This window comes from Salmo salar, chromosome ssa01 (assembly GCF_905237065.1).
Source record: "Salmo salar chromosome ssa01, Ssal_v3.1, whole genome shotgun sequence".
NCBI classification, from domain to species: domain Eukaryota; kingdom Metazoa; phylum Chordata; class Actinopteri; order Salmoniformes; family Salmonidae; genus Salmo; species Salmo salar.
Window position 1 is genome coordinate 49,965,661 of NC_059442.1, and position 21,899 is coordinate 49,987,559.

Here is a 21,899-nt window from a genome sequence, read left to right on the forward strand (position 1 = left end):
TTTCCAGCATTGTCAATGTGAGAAATTGCCAAGAAGTTGACCTTGTGTGCCATTCGATATTGGTTCTACTTGTCTTCAGGGTCCAGATGGCTGGTTACCTTAAGGCCACCATAACCAGTCATTAGATTCAGTGTTTAATGTTCAGCATGATTAACCAGATATTGTGCTAATTAACAGATGAAGTGATTAAGATCTGTTATTGCTGTCAGCATGTCCATTCTAGATTATAAGCTTGATGAATGATAAAGACAAGAGTCAGACTATTGTGAGTGATGTTCCAGGTGGAATATATTTTTTTTCATAACACAATCTGTTTTTCACCACTATAATGAATGGCCTAATACTATAAAACACTTTGATTCGTAGTGTTGGTTTTGGTACTAGCCCCACTTGGCCTCATTGGAGTCATTACCCACCTTCATTAAACAAGTTGAAAAGGCCAACAAGTATCTTGGGGATTGAATTACTGGACTCACTGGCCGCTGCGTTTGAGGAAAATTGGTGTCTGATGCCACCTGTTGGAATAGAAGGGAACAAAGGCAATGCCATCTCAAACGTTCGACAGCTTGCTAAAATGTTTTTTCAAATAGATAAATTATGTTTCCACATTATTATCCACTGTGTTATTTGCAGTCATTTTCATTTGTTAGGTGAAATCTAATATCTTTATTCAGCAATACATGGCCCCTTTCAGGTCATGAAAATGAAATGGGTCAAATAGTTCAGGTTGTGGGTGTCACATGTATGGGTGACCCAGTGAATCTGGTGGGTCAAGTAATACAAGGTCAATATGTTTCACACAAAATGTCTTTATGAAAGGCCTAAGTATAAAGACACAGTGCTAGTAGAGTTTGGCTTTGATGTTTTTCATCAAAAACAGCCAAATTAATCTACACAAGCTCTGGTAATACTGTATGTCTAGTCAAACAAAGAGCAACAGACATTGAGAACATGTTTAAGAATAAAAGGTCTATAGCAAGAGCTGCAATTAAGCTACCTTCAGTCCCTCTCCAGTCCCACCCTGAGTTTCATAAGGCACAGTTCAGACATGTCATTTTCCAACCTACTCAACAGGACAATGATCCAAAATATTCCTATCACACACTATGCAGATAAGTAAAGTAATGTGCAATGTATTCAATTTCGTATTCTGTTGACATCTAGTTGACACAGTGTGCAATCCTAAATGGCCACCTATGTGCCCTTACACATAATGATCGATAGTCACAAGTGGATGGTCCTACATTCAGGTGTTAGTGACTTCAAATTGTAATTAAATGTTTAATTACTCAGGTCTACTCTTGTAATTAGATACAGAATATCCGATGTCGTTATCATTAAATATCAGTTTTCTTATGTCCAATAGGCTTTAATTGTGAGAAGTCATGTGGCGTGACAGGTGGTGCCGTTCCCGGAAGAACTCGTGGCAGATAGGGCATGTGAGTTTCTCCTCTCGCCTCCTCACCTGGGACCGCTCCAGAAACTCCTTCTTGTGGTGCGAGCGCATGTGGAACACCAGGTCTGAAGTCATGCGGAAGGAGAGGTTACACTTGGCGCACCAGTTCTGCACTGACACCCCAAAGGAGCTAAATGTTGGAGGAAGAATTGTTAGAGATGATGTTTGTATTTGGGCTCCAATGCTCCTGGACCAGTGCTCTGGCGGGTAAGGAAAAGCATTGCAAGTAACCGGTGTGGGTAGGGTCTGTGCGCCAGGTAAATCACCATTCAACATAATATTATTAGATGCCAACAAATTGTTGTATCCCAGAACAGTCTTTAAGGTAAAAATGTCTCTCACGTCTTCTAGGTGGTTCGATGGGGCAGGTGTGTTGGATGGGTGAGCTGTAGAGCAGTTAGAAGAAGAAGTCCCTTTACTGGGTTTACAGAAAGCGCTTTTCTGCTCCTCCTGTCCACTGCACAGAACGAATGAAAACTCACTGTTGTTGCTCTTTGAGTTCAAACCAGAGCCCATCTTCCTCACTGTCTCAGAATCAGCATCTGTTGGCTTTTCTTTCTCGTGCATAACACTCCTTTTTGCAGCTCCTACTTCTGTGAACGCACTATTTTTGCATTCCACTTTGTCCTTTTTGAGCTGGTACTTCTCCGCCTTCAGTTTCAAAGCAGAGCCAGTTGACTCTGGCGCAATAAGGTGGTAGTCTCTGGCTATCTGTGTGATGTTGTCATTAAAGATGTTGGTTTTCTCCAGTAACACTGTTTTCCTCCATCGGTGGTAATCCGTCTCCTCATGTTTCCTTTTCCGCAGAGAAATCTCTGCTTCCTCACTGGCGCTGGATTCTTTATGTTCCAGATCCCTGGCGATGTTGTGAAAGTCTGTGATGCGGTGTTGCCGTTTTATTTCAATGTGTTTGTGTTCATAGGCCTCTCTGCTCGGCATGTCATTCTTCACCTGCGAGCACAGGAAGCGGCAGTGGGCCAAGTAGGGATACTCGTTCTTGAAGACCTGGTTACATTTTGCACATTTGAGCTCTGTGAAGATATGCATTTTGTTAGTTAATATGTACATTACAAAACACATTGGTGCAAAATGAAGCAAATAACAATAGTCCACATATATTATCTTTGAAAAGTTTCAGTACATCTCTTAATTTTGTCCTTTCCATTACGCATTTACGCACAGGCTACAACAAACCTCCTGACAAAATGCTGAAACAACAAGAGTAACATTAGTAGGCCTATCTTTTGAGGATGATCATGAAGAAGATGAGGATGCCCTAGTCAAAATATCCTATAGGATTAGTGATAGGAATAGATTCTCACATTCCTATAGGATTTTGTCACCTCTATCAGAATCCTATTGGACAACTGTTTTCTTAATTGAACCCAATAAATTATAAGTTGTCTTAAGTTCCAGTACAATACAACAACATTAATCACAATATTTTAGTTGATCCGGAAACAACATTTCTATATTCATTTGTTTATTCACCTTTAAACTGTCCCTTTAAGAGTGATTGATGACGTCACAGCGAGCACGGCTTGCAGTGTTAATTAACTACCGCCACCTGTGGCTGTGCAGAAAATCTCTGGTTTTCTAACATTATTATTTGAACTGTTTTATCCTTTACTGTGCATGAATGCAATAACTGTGAATACAGTACTTGTTTCCTTACGAAGATGTCAATATTTTAGTCATTGTGCAGTATTTTATACACTTGTTTTAATGCTAGCTATGAAACTACTGTTAGCCACAGCTGACTAGCTAGCTAAGTTGTAGTCATTTGTATTTCATTTGAGTCACTATTGTTATAGCAGATGATAAATGTTTATCTTGTTTGTTATTGCTAAATATATGTGCCTTATTATAGGCAAGGCAAACACGTTTTCATGATTTCAGGTAGATCATCAACATAAATCAATCACATCACGTTTGTGGACTCATTCAGCAGTTTTTAGCTAATTAAGTAGAATACTATTGGAAATTCATGTTGAAAGTTCTATTTATATTCCTAAAAGATAAGTTGAAAAGGATGCTGTCGCTGCTTCCCATTGACAATAAGTTTAGATAAATAGCCCTATTTCAAAACACAGTTTTAAAGTGTCCTAATCAATAAACCGTTTGTTTGGCAATTAATCACTCATATTGATTAGGGGAAAAATCAGGTTGTATGCGCTATGGTAAATTAACACAACTCAAAAACCACATGGAAACTGGAAATATTGTTTGCATCTCTTGTTAGAGGAAAACCTGCTAAAGACAACCAGCTACATTTTGGAATGATTAATTTTGATTTGGGAGTCACTAAAACAGAAAGAGAGATGCAACATTTGTCAATCAATCACTCATATTGATGTCTCATTGAAATCAATAGAACAAGAGGGGGGAGTCGGGGTGCACGTCCTGTTAAAACTAACCTTACAAAAAAAAAAAAAAAGGAGGACAACTTCTAGAAGACAGCAAGCTACATTTTGGATTGTTGCATTTTGTTTCAAGTGGGTCGCCAACTCAGAAAGCTAAACGCAACACTATCATATACATTTGAAATCAATAGAACGGGGGCAGACTTTGGTATGTATGAACTAGTTAAACTGACACTATTCAAAGGGCACACTGAATCTGAGAATAATTCGTATAGCACTGGTTAGAAGAGAATTTGCTGAAAACAGTCATCTAAATTCTAGAATGTCAGAAGTTTTGTAAGGCTCCCAAAATGGGTCAGTTGCTTTGTTATTTAACTTAAACGAATCACGACTCGCCATAGGATCACAATAGTGGACAAGGGTTGGCTGTTATTTGAGTGATGGATTTGAGAGTCAAACTATGTATTGGTGTGAGGCCAGTAACCTTTATAGAGAGAGCGGCCCAAATTTTCCCTGCCATTTGAGTTGGAAAATGATAGCAGAATTCCACCGTCGGAGCGTATGACAAAATCAGCGGTACAAAACCAAAGATATTGATTGGTTTTAGGCAATCGATTTTGTGTCGTGATTACTATAAACGGTTATATTAACATCGCTAATCGGAGGTAAAAAGGATATGTAATTACCCTCAATTCGATGTGGTCAAAACGTGAGGTTGTGTAATTTAGTAACACATACAGTCCACAGACACAGGAAATTAGCTCTAAAATAAAATAATCTGTAGCTTTATTGGACAATCTCACAGCTAAATATGGCACAGAAACCTAAACATTTATGTTCAACTGCAATCAGACCAGTAAACTGAGGATCTCTCTCTCTCTCTCTCTGTCTCTCTCTCTGTCTCTGTCTCTGTGTGTGTGTCTCTCCAGAGCACAATCTTCATCTCTTTGCCTACTCACACCAGTAATAATTCCCTGAGGTTCTTAATCTTTTCAACATACCAGCACAATATCGGAGTGATTCAAACCTATCACATTTTGGAACCAGTCCTATTCGACGCCTATGGGATTCTTCTGTATACTATAGGATTTTATTTTACAGGATTCCAATACAATAATCCAATAGACAAATCATATCAGATTTTGGAACCAGTCCTATTGGACTTCTATGGGATTCTTTCCTTTGGATTTTATCTTAAAGGATTCCAATACAAGAATCCTATCAGATTTTGGAACCTGTCCTATAAGATAAAATCCTTTAGGATAGGTCCTATAGGATTTGATCCTCTAGGATCAAATCCTGTAGTATAGGTTCCAAAATCTGATAGGATTTTCTATTAGGATTATTTTATTGGAATCCTATAGGATTTTTTGGCCAGGTTGCTGATTAAGAGCTGTATTTCTATAGCACTTTCCCAAGTCTCTATTTCTCTCACCTGCATTATGTCCTCTGGTTGAGATGTCAGTGAAGCCCAGTAGATGTGACAGCTCCTGGTCATACCACACCAACAGTTCCTCATCCTGATGGATTTCCTTGGTGGTCCGGAAATACAGCTGGCCTCCCTTCAGGAACGCTTCGGTGTTCTGCTCCTCCCGGTGACGTGCCGCTTGCACCAGACACAGCCAGGACAGCACGAGAGCAGAGCTCTCGGGGTCCACCTGTTCAGAGAAATCATTATGACATAGACATCAGGTTCGCCTCTCCTCAATCATAGTGAAAACATTTAATTGATTGGAATTTGTAAAGATGTAAATGTAATGGCTGGTCAATCATTTTCCACTGGTATGTGGATGACAATGTCTATATCAACAAAAATGTCATTGTAGAACAAGCCATTTTGTGGTTTATACTTTTTGAACAAGATTTTGATTTAGCCTATGAGTCTCTGTGTTGCATCCTTGTATCTCTGTGTGGTATCCCAGCTTGCAAGCCAAATAGTGTTCTTAAATATAAAATAAATGTACCCTGAACACGTGTGATTTGCTTCTCTTGTCGCAGGATTTTAACGCTATGAAGGCGATGGTTTCATGGAACGTGTTCTGAAGGATGCACGGGCCGAACTGTGCCCCAGCAGGGATGTTGCACATGACATGTACGCTGGAGTAGAGGACTGTTGCGTTGTGGTGGAGGAATTTACCCTCGCTGGTCCAGAGGGAATGAGGTAAAAAGTGATGGTCCATGGTTTGTCTGTAGGAAGATGATACATGTTAATAATGCATTATTAAAATGATAGTTATTTGAAAGTGTAGGACATTTTAAATGTGATGAATCGAGATTTTGAATACGATGCTTTTGCGAAAGAGTTATTAGAATACAATATATTAGGTTTAAATATGCATAATCCCAAATTAGTAGGCCGATATAAATGCAGTGTAAAACCTTTCCCTGTTAATTTACAGCATTATACTGGCAGCAGAGTTGCTGTTACAGGGGTGCTGTAAAACATTTTACAGTAAGAACTGTAATCATTACAGCAACACTTCTTGCGAATCCAAGATGGCGTAGCAGTAGGACGTGTGTTTTTCTTTGTCTTATCCCGTGTCTTATCCCGTGTAAATAGCCGGTCTTTTTCGTATACATCTTAATCTCACTTTCTATCTACGAACTAAATATACTTTCCTACAACCTGCCTCACCCAATGTGGTACAGATCTGCTATTTGTATTCCTAATAACTGGAACTTCCATCAGGAGCTAGCCAGCTAACTAGCTACTAGTCTTTGTTAGCCACAGCTAGCGGTCTTCACCTTTTTCTCGGTCACCAGCCAGCCTTAGCTCGGAACAACACCTGCCAGTCTGCACAGTGCGATATCAACCCAGATCATATCGGACTGCTTCTCTCTACCACATCACCAGATTCCTGCCGCTCTGGATCATTACACCGGATCATCGCAGCTAGCTAGCTGCAAACCAGTGGCTATGGTTAGCTAACGCCTCTGTCCCAAAGCAAGCACCAGCTAGCCTTGAGCTAGCCTCAAGCTAGGCCCATATACCAGCTAATTCTAGGGCTAGTACCTCCTTCGCCAACTGGCCTGGACTACAGGTCAACTGATTAGGATTTTTCAACGCAGATACCAATACCGATTAAAATCGGTCGAGATAGAGATATATATATATATATTACACACATACATATAAATAATAACAATTACAACAATACTGAATGAACAATGAACACTTACTTTAACTTAATATAATACATAAATACAAATCTATTTAGTCTCAAATAAATAATGAAACATGTTCAATTTGGTTTAAATAATGCAAAAACACAGTTGGAGAAGAATTTAAAAATGCAATATGCGCCATGGAAAAAAGCTAAAGTTCAAGTTCCTTGCTCAGAACATATGAAAGCTGGTGGTTCTTTTTAGCATGAGTCTTCAATATTCCCAGTTAAGAAGTTTTAGGTTGTAGTTATTATAAGAATTATAGGACTATTTCTCTCTATACTGTATTTCATATGCCTTTGACAATTGGATGTTCTTATAGGCACTATTGTATTGCCAGCCTAATCTCGGAAGTTGATAGGCTTGAAGTCATAAACAGCGCTGTGCTTCAAGCATTGCGAAGAGCTGCTGGCAAAACGCAGGAAAGTGCTGTTTGAATGAATGCTTACGAGCCTGCTGCTGCCTACCACCGCTCAGTCAGACTGCTCTATCAAATCATAGACTTAATTAAAATATAATAAACACACAGAAATCCGAGCCTCAGGTCATTGATATGGTCAAATCCGGAAACTATCATTTCGAAAACAATACGGAACCGTTCCGTATTTTATCGAACGAGTGGTATCCATAAGTCTAAATATTGCTGTTACATTGCACAACCTTCAATGTTATGTCATAATTATGTAAAATTCTGGCAAATTAATTATGGTCTTTGGTAGGAAGAAATGGTCTTCACACAGTTCGCAACGAGCCAGGCGGCCCAAACTGCTGCATATACCCTGACTCTGCTTGTGTCACGGTTGTCGTCGGTGAAGGAGGACCAATACGCAGCAGGTACGTGTATGCTCATCTTGAGAATTTATTAACTTCAAAAAATGAACGTACAAAATCACAAAACAAAAAGAACGAACGAACAACTACAAACAGTCTGGCTAGCATAGGCTCAACACAGAACAATCACCCACAAATCACAAACACAAACACACCCTAATATATGGGACTCTCAATCAAAGGCAGATAGACAACACCTGCCTTCAACTGAGAGTCCCAACCCCAATTAACCAAACATAGACATACACTCACTAGACTCCACATAGAACTACCTAGACATAAACCAAAACCCGGAAATACTAAACCAAACACCCTTTTAACAAACACACCACCCCGAACCACATAAAACAAATACCCTCTGCCACGCCCTGACCAAACTACAAAACAATTAACTTTATATACTGGCCAGGACGTGACAGTACCCCCCCTTAAAGGTGCTACCCGGAAGCACCTTAACAAAAAAAAAATAACCCCAAACAATACCCAAAATAAAAATTCCCCCTTACTAAAGGGAGGGAAGGGAGGGTGGCTGCCGTCAACGACGGCACTGTGCTACACCCCCCTCCCCAACCCAGCTATTTTTTGGAGGTGGCTCCGGCTCAGGCCGTTCCAGGCTGTCTGGGCAGTCTGGCAGCTCGGGACAGTCTGGGCAGTCTGGCAGCTCGGGACAGTCTGGGCAGTCTGGCAGCTCGGGACAGTCTGGGCAGTCTGGCAGCTCGGGACCGGCAGTCTGGCAGCTCGGGACAGTCTGGGCAGCTGGCGCTCGGACAGTCTGGCAGCTCGGGACAGTCTGGGCAGTCTGGCAGCTCGGGACAGTCTGGGCAGTCTGGCAGCTCGGGACAGTCTGGGCAGTCTGGCAGCTCGGGACAGTCTGGGCAGTCTGGCAGCTCGGGACAGTCTGGGCAGTCTGGCAGCTCGGGGCAGTCTGGGCAGTCTGGCAGCTCGGGGCAGTCTGGCAGCTCGGGGCAGTCCGGCAGCTCGGGACTGTCTGGGCAGTCCGGCAGCTCGGGACAGTCTGGGCAGTCCGGCAGCTCGGGACAGTCTGGGCAGTCCGGCAGCTCGGGGCAGTCTGGGCAGTCCGGCAGTTCGGGGCAGTCTGGCCGCTCCGGCAGTTCAGGGCAGTCTGGCCACTCCGGCAGTTCAGGGCAGTCTGGCCACTCCGGCAGTTCAGGGCAGTCTGGCCACTCCGGCAGTTCAGGGCAGTCTGGCCACTCCGGCAGTTCTGGGCAGTCTGGCCACTCCGGCAGTTCTGGGCAGTCTGGCCACTCCGGCAGTTCAGCGCAGTCTGGCCACTCCGGCAGTTCAGCGCAGTCTGGCCACTCCGGCGACTGTTGACTGACGGGCAGCTCCGGCGACTGTTGACTGACGGGCAGCTCCGGCGACTGTTGACTGACGGGCAGCTCCGACGACTGTTGACTGACGGGCAGCTCCGACGACTGTTGACTGACGGGCAGCTCCGACGACTGTTGACTGACGGGCAGCTCCGACGACTGTTGACTGACGGGCAGCTCCGACGACTGTTGACTGACGGGCAGCTCCGACGACTGTTGACTGGCGGGCAGCTCCGACGACTGTTGACTGGCGGGCAGCTCCGACGACTGTTGACTGGCGGGCAGCTCCGACGACTGTTGACTGGCGGGCAGCTCCGACGACTGTTGACTGGCGGGCAGCTCCGACGACTGTTGACTGGCGGGCAGCTCCGACGACTGTTGACTGGCGGGCAGCTCCGACGACTGTTGACTGGCGGGCAGCACTGATGATGACTGTTGACTGGCGGGCAGCTCTGATGATGACTGTTGACTGGCGATGCTGGGTTTACGCACTTGCAGTTTAGTGCGGGGAGCGGGAACAGGACGAGTCGGACTGGGTGGACGCACTTCCGGGTCCGCACGAGAGACAGGAGCTGGAAACCCAGGGCTATGGAGGCGCACAGCCGGTCTAGATCTTACCTCTGCACCCCGCCGGCTGGAGGAACTAGTAGCCTGGAGGGGGCGGCAGCTGAGGGGGAGCCGCTCGCAGCGAGGCTGGAAACGCGCACCGGACTGTGCGTGCGTATGGGTGAGATAGTGCACTCCTCAGCGAAACATAGCGCTCTCCACCCCATACGCTCCTCCATATAACCACGGGTAGCTGGCTTCCGGCTCTTCTTACGCCTAGCCAAACTACCCGTGTGCCCCCCCAAAAAAATTTCTTGGGGGTGCCTCTCGTGCTTCTCCTTCAGCGCGTCCACTCTGGCCTCGTACCACCGCCTCTCTGCCTTGGCTGCCTCAATTTCCCACTGCGGGCCGCGATAATCCCCAGCCTGATGCCAGGGTCCGGCCCCGTCCAGAACTTCCTCCCAAGTCCACTTCTCCCGCCAGTCCAACTCGAACTCCGTCTGCTCCTTCCTCTGCTGCTTGGTCCTTTGGTGGTGGGTGATTCTGTCACGGTTGTCGTCGGTGAAGGAGGACCAATACGCAGCAGGTACGTGTATGCTCATCTTGAGAATTTATTAACTTCAAAAAATGAACGTACAAAATCACAAAACAAAAAGAACGAACGAACAACTACAAACAGTCTGGCTAGCATAGGCTCAACACAGAACAATCACCCACAAATCACAAACACACCCTAATATATGGGACTCTCAATCAAAGGCAGATAGACAACACCTGCCTTCAACTGAGAGTCCCAACCCCAATTAACCAAACATAGACATACACTCACTAGACTCCACATAGAACTACCTAGACATAAACCAAAACCCGGAAATACTAAACCAAACACCCTTTTAACAAACACACCACCCCGAACCACATAAAACAAATACCCTCTGCCACGCCCTGACCAAACTACAAAACAATTAACTTTATATACTGGCCAGGACGTGACAGCTTGCACAGAAGAACGCAAGAGAAGTGACAATTTCCCTAGTTAATATTGCCTGCTAACATACATACATACATACATACATACATACATACATACATACATACATACATACATACATACATACATACATACATACATACATACATACATACATACATACACACATATATATATTACTAAATATTCCGTTTTTAAAAAATATACTAGTGTATTGATTATAAGAAAGACATTGATGTTCATGGTTAGGTACATTGGTGCAACGACAGTGCTTTTTTCGCGAACGCGCTTGTTAACTTCTCGGGCCAGTGGGACGATTTCGTCCCACCTACGTAACAGCCAGTGGAATCCCGTGGCGCGTTATTCAAATACCTTAGAAATGCTATTACTTCAATTTCTCAAACATATTACTATTTTACACCATTTTAAAGACAAGACTCTCGTTAATCTAACCACACTGTCCGATTTCAAAAAGGCTTTACAACGAAAGCAAAACATTAGATTATGGATTGCCGACGTGATCGCCCGATGTGGTCTCAACAGGCTATTCTGTTACGATGTCGCCAAAGAACCATCTACCAGCCCCGGCCCGCTAGCTTTTCTGAACGCTGTGTCCGCTGCTCGCCTAGCGTAGTAGTGACTACCGAACGGCACCCTGACTCACCTATTGCTGCTCTTTTGACCCTATGATCACTCGGCTACACAGCTAATGCCCCTGGACTGTTTCAATAACACGGTACCTCATTTTGTTTACCTGTCGGCCCCAGCCTCAAACTCAGGTCCTGTATTTACCTAACTGACCCGCTCTGCCCATTCATCGCCATTTACCCGTTGTTGTCTTAGCTCTCCTGATCAACACCTGTGATTGCTTTTTTCCCCTCTCTAATGTCAATATGCCTTGTCTTGGCTAGTTCTTATTGTTTTATTTCACTGTAGAGCCCTCAGTCCTGCTCAACATGCCTTAGATAGCTCTTTTGTCCCACCCCCCACACATGCGGAGACCTCACCTGGCTTAACTGGTGCCTCCAGAGATGAAACCTCTCTCATCGTCACTCAACGCCTAGGTTTACCTACACTGTACTCACATCCTACCATACCATTGTCTGTACATTATTCCCTGAATCTATTCTACCACGCCAAGAAATCTGCTCCTGTTTTCTTTGTCCCAAATGCACTTGACGACCACTTCTTATTGCCTTTAGCCGTACCCTTATCCTACTCCTCCTCTGTTTCTCTGGTGATGTAGAGGTTAACCAAGGCCCTGTAGCCCCCAGTTCCACTTCTATTCCCCAGGCGCTATCATTTGTTGACTTCTGTAAGCGTAAAAGCCTTGGTTTCATGCATGTTAACATCAGAAGCCTCCTCCATAAGTATGTTTTATTCACTGCTTTAACACACTCCGCCAACCCTGATGTCCTAGCCGTGTCTGAATCCTGGCTTAGGAAGGCCACCAAAATTTCGGACATTTCCATCCCCAACATTTTCCGCCAAGATTGAACTGCCAAAGGGGTGGAGTTGCAATCTACGGCAAAGATAGCCTGCAGAGTTCTGTCATGCTATCCAAGTCTGTGCCCAATTAGTTCGAGCTTCTACTTTTAAAAATCCACCTTTCCAGAAATAAGTCTCTCACTGTTGCCGCTTGTTGTTATAGACCCCCCTCAGCCCCCAGCTGTGCCCTGGACACCATATGTGAATTAATTGCCCCCCATTTATCTTCAGAGTTAGTACTGTTAGGTGACCTAAACTGGGATATGCTTAACACCCCGGCCGTCCTACAATCTAAGCTAGATGCCCGCAATCTCACACAAATTATCAAGGAACCTACCAGGTACAACCCTAAATCCGTAAACACGGGCACCCTCATAGATATCATCCTGACCTACCTGCCACCTAAATACACCTCTGCTGTCTTCAACCAGGATCTCAGCGATCACTGCCTAATTGCCTGCGTCCGCAACGGGTTCGCGGTCAAACGAACACCCCTCATCACTGTCAAACGCCCCCTGAAACACTTCAGCGAGGAGGCCTTTCTAATTGACCTGGCCCGGGTATCCTGGAAGGATATTGACGTCATTCCGTCAGTAGAGGATGCCTGGTTATTCTTTAAAAGTGCTTTCCTCACCATCTTAAATAAGCATGCCTCATTCAAAAAATGTTGAACTAAGAACAGATATAGCCCTTGGTTCACTCCAGACTTGATTGCCCTTGACCAGCACAAAAACATCCTATGGCGTACTGCATTAGCATCAAATAGCCCCTGCGATATGCAACTTTTCAGGGAAGTTAGGAACTAATATACACAGGCATTTAGAAAAGCAAAGGCTACCTTTTTCAAACCAGGTGAACCTCGCCTGTTTCACCAACTACTTCTCAGATAGAGTTCAGTGTGTCAAATGGGAGGGCCTGTGGTCCGGACCTCTGGCCGTCTCTATGGGGGTGCCAGAGGGAGAGCAGGCCTAAGATTGAATCATACTACACCGGCTCCGATGCTCGTCTTATGTGGCATGGCTTGCAAACTATTACAGACTACAAAGGGAAGCACAGCCGCGAGCTGCCCAGTTACATGAGCCTACCAGATGAGCAAAATCACTTCTATGCTCACTTCGAGGCAAGCAACACTGAGGCATGCATGAGACCATCAGCTGTTCCGGACAACTGTGTGATCACGCTCTCCGTAGTCAACGTGAGTAAGACCTTTAAACAGGTCAACATGCACAAGGCTGCGGGGCCAGACGGATTACCAGGACGTGTGCTCCGGGCAGGTGTCTTCACTGACATTTTCAACATGTCCCTGATTGAGTCTGTAATACCAACATGTTTCAAGCAGACCACCATAGTCCCTGTGCCCAAGAACACAAAGGCATCCTGCCTAAAATGACTACAGACCCGTAGCACTCACGTCCGTAGCCATGAAGTGCTTTGAAAGGTTGGTAATGGCTCACAGCAACACCATTATCCCAGAAACCCTAGACCCACTCCAATTTGCATACCGCCCAAACAGATTCACAGATGATGCAATCTCTATTGCACTCCACACTGCCCTTTCCCACCTGGACAAATGTAACACTTATGTGAGAATGCTATTCATTGACTACAGCTACACCATAGTACCCTCAAAGCTCATCACTAAGCTAAGGATCCTGGGACTAAACACCTCCCTATGCAACTGGATCCTGGACTTCATGATGGGCCGCCCCCAGGTGGTGAGGGTAGGTAGCAAAACATCTACCACACTGATCCTCAACACTGGAGCTCCACAGGGGTGCGTGCGCAGTCCCCTCCTGTACTCCCTGTTCACCCACGACTGCATGGCCAGGCACGACTCCAACACCATCATTAAGTTTGCAGACGACACAACAGTGGTAGGCCTGATCACCGACAACGACGAGACATCCTATAGGGAGGAAGTCAAGAGACCTGACCGGGTGGTGCCAGAATTACAACCTATCCCTCAACATAACCAAGACTAAGGAGATGATTGTGGACTACAGGAAAAGGAGGACCGAGCACGCCCCCATTCTCAACGACGGGGCTGTAGTGGAGCCGGTTGAGAGCTTCAAGTTCCTTGGTGTCCACATCAACACCAAATTAGAATGGTCCAAACACACCAAGACAGTCGTGAAGAGGGCACGACAAAGCCTATTCTCCCTCAGGAAACTAAAAAGATTTGGTATGGGTCCTGAGATCCTCAAAAGGTTCTACAGCTGCAACATCGAGAGCATCCTGACTGGTTGCATCACTGCCTGGTACATCACTGGGGCTAAGCTGCCTGCCATCCAGGACCTCTACACCAGGCGGTGTCAGAGGAAGGCCCTAAAAATTGTCAAAGACCCCAGCCACCCCAGTCATAGACTGTTCTCTCTACTACCGCATGGCAAGTGGTACCGGAGTGCCAAGTCTAGGACAAAAAAGCTTCTCAACAGCTTTTACCCCCAAGCCATAAGACTCCTGAACAGGTAATCAAATGGCTACCCGGACTATTTGCATTGTGTGCCCCCCCCCCCAATCCCTCTTTTTACCCTGCTGCTACTCTCTGTTTATCATATATGCATAGTCACTTTAACTATACATTCATGTACATACTACCTCAATTGGGCCGACCAACCACTGCTCCCGCACATTGGCTAACTGTTTATCATATATCTGCATTGTGTCATATATCTGCACTGTTTATCATATATCTGCATTGTGTCCCACCCACCAACCCCTCTTTTCCGCTACTGCTACTCTGTTCATCATATATGCATAGTCACTTTAACCATATGTACATACTACCTCAATCAGCCTGACTAACCGGTGTCTGTATGTAGCCTCGCTACTTTTATAGCCTGGCTACTGTATATAGCCTGTCTTTTTACTGTTGTTTTATATCTTTACCTACCCATTGTTCACCTAATACCTTTTTTGCACAATCGGTTAGAGCCTGTAAGTAAGCATTTCACTGTAAAGTCTACACCTGTTGTATTAAGCGCACGTGACAAATAAACTTTGATTTGATTAGATTTGACAGGGTTCAATTCTCAGGCCGACTCATTTCTCTGTATACATCAACGATGTCGCTCTTGCTGCTGGTGATTCTCTGATCCACCTCTATGCAGACGACACCATTCTGTATACTTCTGGCTCTTCTTTGGACACTGTGTTAACAAACCTCCAGACGAGCTTCAATGCCAGTATATTTCACTGGTCATCCCCAAAGCCAAATCTTCCTTTGGCCACCTTTCCTTCCAGTTCTCTGCTGCCAATGACTGGAACGAATTGCAAAAAATCAAAAATAACATACAAAATATATTGTTCCACAAATTGGAGCCCAAAAAACTAAATGCAGATTTTCCCAAATCTGTGGAGACTGAAGGAATCTCACGTTATCCATTCCTAAGAACAGGTCTGGTAACTTATGATTCTTCACTTAATGAAGTTACATATGAAGGCAGTTTGTAAGATTGCTTTGTAAGTAAAAGAGAATGCAGCTCTCTTCTTACAAAGAGGTCCATCCCACATGATCAGTCCAATCAAAGCTTCTGTAGATAACGTGATTTGACATCTGTGGCTAATGACCTTGAGCCTTCTTGGATGGGCACTTCTAATGGAACTCTGCCCCGAATGACAGGTCGCCACTGGTTGACTTCAATGTTTTCCACAGTTGTGTCAAATTGTCTGGATGTCCTTTGGGTGGGGGATAATTTGAATCACACAGGAAATTGTTGAGTGTGTAAAACCCAGCAGGATTGCAGTTCTTGACTCTCAAACCGGTGAGCCTTGCACCTACTACCATACACCCTTCAAAGGCATTTAAATGTTTTGTCTTGCTCATTCACCCTCTAAATGGCGCACACACGTAATCCATGTCTAATTGTTTCAAGCCTTAAATCCTTTAAAACGGTCTCCTCCACGAATTGAAGTGGATTTACCCTATGTGTTTGTTAAGGGATCATAGCATTCACCTGGTCTATGATATGGAAAGAGCAGGTGTTCCTAATGTTTTGTACACACTTCTTTTTACATATTTTGAAAAGGATAGGAGCTCAATTACCACCACATTCATTGTTAAAAGGTAACCCAATTTAACAAATCAAAAGTTAAACTTTGAAAATGTTATGCAATTAAAATAAACGCATTTTCCTTATGCAGAAAAAGTTAGTACACCATAAGATGGCTAGAATTAGAATCAAGTACACCATAAGATGGCTAGAATTATAATCAGGTGCACCAAAAAAGGTGCAAATTATTAGAAAATCATTAGAGAAACTTCAGAGGGTCCAGCCTTCCATAAAGATTAGAAACTTGGTCTGGTTTTAACCATATGGGTGAGTGGTAACACATCATGCCAAGATCAAAATACCTAATGCAGGCCGTCAGAAGAAATATTGATGCCCTTGAGTCTGGAAGGGGTTACAAATCCATTTCCAAGCAATTCGAAGTAAATCATTCCACTGTCCGACGGCTCATCTATAAAATGGAGACCACTGGCAATGTACCTAGGACAGGACAGTCGTCCTACCAAATTCAGCCAGAGCTGACCAAAATATGCTCATAGTGTGACGTGGTGAGGTTGGAACCAGGTGCAGAGAAGAGACCAGACGAGGAATCGGTGGTTAAGGATAAACAAATACTTCACTGATAAGCAGTAGCCGCAGGATCACAATACACTGGAAACCAAACACCAAGTCTCAAAAACTCACTCAGGAAACAAACACACAGTAAACAATTCAAGCTTCTGCAAAAGATTCCAGAAAACACACCTCTTTTAACAGGGAAATCATAATGAGTAATAGGACACACTTGAGGGGAATTAATGTCTCTAGGATGGTCTCCTCCGCCCTCTGGTGACAGGTGGAATCATGACACATAGAAGTCTAAGAACCCCAGAGTAACATCAAGAGACCTACAGGCCTCTCTTGCCACAATCAATGTCAAAGTGCATGAGTCAACTGTCAGAAAGAGACTGCACAAACTTGGCCTACATGGGAGGTCAGGAAGGAAGAAGCCTCTGCTCTAAAAAAAGAATATCAAGACACGACTGATATTTGCCAGACAACACCTGGGTAAAGACCAAAACCACTGGAACAATGTGCTCTGGACAGATGAGTCAAAGGTGGAGTTGTTTGGCCGCAATGCCAGACGCCATGTTTAGCAAAAACGAAACACTGCCTTTGAACAGAAGAACCTCATACCAACCGTAAAGCATGGAGGCGGTGGCATATTATGGTTTAGGGCTGCTTTGCTGCTTAATGGATGGCAAGTTTGCCAGGCCCTGAGTCAACCATGAATTATATATTGTACCAGATAATTCTTTAAGAGAATGTGAGGCCGTCTGTCAAAAAGCTGTAGCCGAACCGAAGATGGATCTTGCAACAGGACAAAGATCCAAAACACAAAAGCAAAGCTACAACAGAATTGTTCTAAAATAAGAAATGGCGGGTTGTGGAATGGCCGAGTAAAAGCCCAGATCTCGATCCTATCTAAATGCTGTGGGGGGATTTAAAGCGGGCCGTGCATGCAAGAAAGCCTTCGAACATGACAGAGTTCAAGCACTACTGTAAAGAAGAGTGGTCAAAGATTCCTCCCAGTCGACGTAAGAGACTGATAGACATTTACAAGAAACAGCTACATTAAGTTATTTCAGCCAAAGGGGGCAACACAAGCTATTGAAGCTAGGGGTATACTTATTTTGTTCCACACTATGGAATTGCATTTCTGTAGATTTTTTTTTGTTAATGAATAAATGATTATACTTTGCAATCCTTCAGTGTAATTTGTTAATTTAGGTTACCTTAATCTGTCAATAGTGTTGAAGTGAAGATTGCGTATCCAACTGTCCAAATATCTCAAAAAAAAAAAATAATAACTTTACTAGTAAAAAGTTGACACACCTACTCATTCAAGGGTTTCTTTATTTTTACTATTTTCTATAATAATAGTGAAGACATCAAAACGATGAAACAACATGTATGGAATCATGAAGTAACCAAAAAAGTGTTAAACAAATCAAAGTATGTTTCATGTTAGATTATTAAAAGTAGCCACCCTTTGCCTCGATGACAGCTTTGCATTCTCTCAATCAGCTTCACCTGGAATGCTTTTCCAACAGTCTTGAAGGAGTTCCCACATATGCTGAGCACATTTTGGCTGCTTTTCCTTCACTCTGCGGTCCAACTCATCCCAAACCATCTCAAATGGGTTGAGGTCGGATGACTGGAGGCCAGGCCATCTAATGCAGCACTCTCACTCTCCTTGGTCAAATAGCCCTTACAGAGCCTGGAGGTGTGTTGGGTCATTGTCCTGTTGAAAAACAAATAGTCCCACTAAGCGCAAACCAGATGAGATGGCGTATCGCTGCAGAATACTGTGGTAGTCATGCTGGTTAAGTGTGCCTTGAATTCTAAATAAATCACTGACTGTGTCACCAGCAAAGCACCATCACACCTCCATGCATCATGGTGGGAACTACACATGCGGAGATCAACCGTTCACCTATTCTGCATCTCACAAAGACATGGTGGTTGGAACCAAAAATTGCAAATTTAGACTCAGACGAAAGGACCTATTTCCACCGGTCTAATGTCCATTGCTTGTGTTTCTTGGCACAAGCAAGTCTCTTCTTATTGTCCTTTTAGTGGTTTCTGTGCAGCAATTCAACCATGAAGGCCTGATTCACAAAGTCTCCTCTGAACAGTTGATGTTGAGATTTGTCTGTTACTTGAACTGTGTAGCATTTATTTGGGCTGCAATTTCTGAGGCTGGTAACTCTAATTAACTTATCCTCTGCAGCAGAGGTAACTCTGGATCTTCCTTTCCTGTGGCGGTCCTCATGAGAGCCAGTTTCATCATTGTGCTTGATAGTTTTTGTGTCTGCACTTGAAGGCACTTTCAAAGTTCTTGAAATGTTATGGATTGACTGACCTTTCATGTGTTAAAGTAATGGACTGTCATTTATCTTTGCTTATTTGAGCTGTTCTTGGCATACTATGGACTTGGTCTTTTACCAAATAGGGTTATCTTCTGTATACCCACCTACCTTGTCACAACACAACTGATTGGCTCAAATGCATTAAGAAGGAAATACATTCCACAAAAAGCAGCCAAAAAGTGCTCAGCATAAGTGGGAACTCCTTCAAGACTGTTGGAAAAGCATTCCAGGTGAAGCTGGTTGAGAATGCCAAGAGTGTGCAAAGCTGTCAAGGCAAAGGGTGGCTACTTTTGAAGAATCTAAAATATACTTTGATTTGTTTAACACTTTTTTTGGTTACTACATGATTCCTATGTGTTATTTAATGGTTTTGATATCTTCAATATTATTCTACAATGTAGAAAATAGTAAAAATAAAGAACCCTGGAATGAGTAGGTGTGTCTAAACTTTTGACTGGTACTATATATCAAATATGTATGAATCACTTGCACTTCTAGAGGCCTTAACAAAGGCTTTAAAACTTGTAGTGACTACAAGGTAAAACAGACCAAGGACATGGCAAATAGGTTTGAGGCTTGCTGCCACGCCAATCTGTCCCCATAAACATTCCATTGTTGGGGCACTACTACAGCACTTTCCCTCACAGGTGCAACAATTGTAGCCTCTTACAAGGCACTCCTCAATATGTTAATGAGCCAGAAACAAGACCATGCACCCTATATTGGTCAAAAGGATTTTGGCAATCCAAAAAGACAGTAAGGTACTGTATTATGTGTGGTGGAATGCAGTACTTTTTTTAAGCAATATACTGTTAAACCAACACTTCATTGGAATTTATGGTATCATTTACCAGTTAAGTCTAAAATCACCCGGAGGGCCTTGCAATTTACTGTAAATAAATATGGTACATTGCTGTTTTATTGTAGAAAACTGTAAAAACAAGATTTAGAAAGAAAAAAAAAATAATAATAATATGGGTCAAATCTTTGGGCTAGAAGCAAGCCGTTTTCTCTGTAGTAATGGCGCAAACATAGCGGTCACAAATCAGTTTATTGAGCTCAGTTTATTCACTATGGCACCCAGAGGCTGTGGTATAGTGAAGCCTAATCATTACAACAATTTGTGGGTGGATTATTATTTATTTTTTTCCTCAATGTTCTGACAGCATGAGGTTGGCACCTGAAACTAAACATTTGAAGTAGGCATAAGTTATCACTGTAAAGAAATGCAGTATGTTGGTCATTTCTACAGGTTTCCAATTACAGTTAACTGTACATTTCAGCATTAATTCTGTAAAACAGTGAAGGTATTTTACTGTGCATTCTACAATTTTTTCACATTACAGAAAAGTGTTATTGTATCATCTATTCAATTTCCTTAGGATCTAAATGGTATATCTATTAAAGTGGTGAGTAGAAGTTGATTTATTTCTCTGAATAAATATGCATTTTATCAAAATATTCATTCTTTTCCATAAAATCTATAAATTTTTCATAGCAAATAGTGCAGACTCCAGATAAAAATTGGCCTATAGGAAAATATGTTGAATTAATCATGTCTGTATTATACATTTGAATCACTCAATTTTATAACTTTTTTCTAAAACCACATTTGAGAGTTCAAATCCCCAGCAACTGGCGCTCAGTCGCACGTCAGAATTAGACATTCATCCATGTTTCTCAAACGTAAAATGGTGACGTTTAGGCATTAACTCTGAATGGTTAAGTGAATAGGCTTAAAACAAAAATCTCAAACAACTTTATATCGCTGGATTCAAATTTGGGGTCAGAAGCAGATTCGTATGCCTATCCTCCACCCTAGCTAAACCGAAACCTACTTGAAGGTAACAGCACTACATGTTGCTCATAGTGGCCGGTTTCCACGTAATCTCCCGACATCCTGAGACAAGGAAAGATATGGAATACTGACTTTCACGGGTGAGCTGGTTTTGCCATATGTTTTTAGTCAACATTATCAATGAGTGTGACAAATTCTTAATGTATATCATTCAACTAAATTTACCCTTACCTAAATATTGAACAGGCATATGGGCCTGACTTCTAGAGTCCTTTGTCTCAGGTTGTCGGTTTGTTTCATTGTCTTCCCATCTGCACTGCAGCTGCCTCTGTTTACATGCGTCTGCAGTTTTGTTGCAAACAATGTCCATTCACATGTGTTGGTCTATTCACTTGGGTTGGACGTTATGTCCATTTTAGTGTAGGCGATAGGCTTTTGACAAATAAGTCATTTTTCCTATGGATATATCAAACTACACATATTGGGGTTTAGGTCTATTTCCAATAAATGTAGTAAAGTTGTCGGATAAACATTTTAAGACACGGTTTTCTATCACAAACACCTGTCTTGGCTTAGGTAAAAAATAACACTTTCCCTTTTAAGGTAAAAAAGCAAAACAACTAATCCAAGAGACCCCAAAACTGTGTTGCACGTGCATATCACTTACCCGCTGGTCGTTGAAGTAGCGTGTGTTGTCTGCGAGGAGGCTGGTCATCCGCAGGGGCACTCTGACCGTGACCGGTATAACGATTCTCCTTCCTTCCTTTGGCTGCTGTTAGCATCTGAGAGTGAGTGATCTCGAAAGTGTCTGCCTCATTACTGCCTCTGCTCTCTCACACACTTATCCCCATCAGCAGAAGGTGCAGTGAGGCGTGCTAACACACACGCGCTCTGCCTTGACAAATCAAAGCCGTGAATTTCGAAAATGTCACTCAAAGAAAAAGCTTGATTACTATAAATATACGTTCATTGCGTAAGAATGCTATTTGAAATCGACAGAACACTCGC

General features: G+C 43.2%; 1 protein-coding gene across 1 annotated transcript; it reads right to left on the reverse strand.

The window, feature by feature from the left end:
* Positions 1–663: 663 nt before the first annotated feature.
* Positions 664–21,694, reverse strand: LOC106604311 (PR domain zinc finger protein 8). The gene is made up of 4 exons (XM_014198829.2): positions 21,559–21,694; positions 5,784–6,006; positions 5,255–5,477; positions 664–2,487 (listed from the first exon to the last, which is right to left on the reverse strand). Exons 2-4 carry the CDS (start codon positions 5,997–5,999, stop codon positions 1,370–1,372), a joined length of 1,557 nt encoding a protein of 518 aa, XP_014054304.1. The 5' UTR covers positions 6,000–6,006; positions 21,559–21,694; the 3' UTR covers positions 664–1,369.
* Between the last annotated feature and the right edge of the window lie 205 nt (positions 21,695–21,899).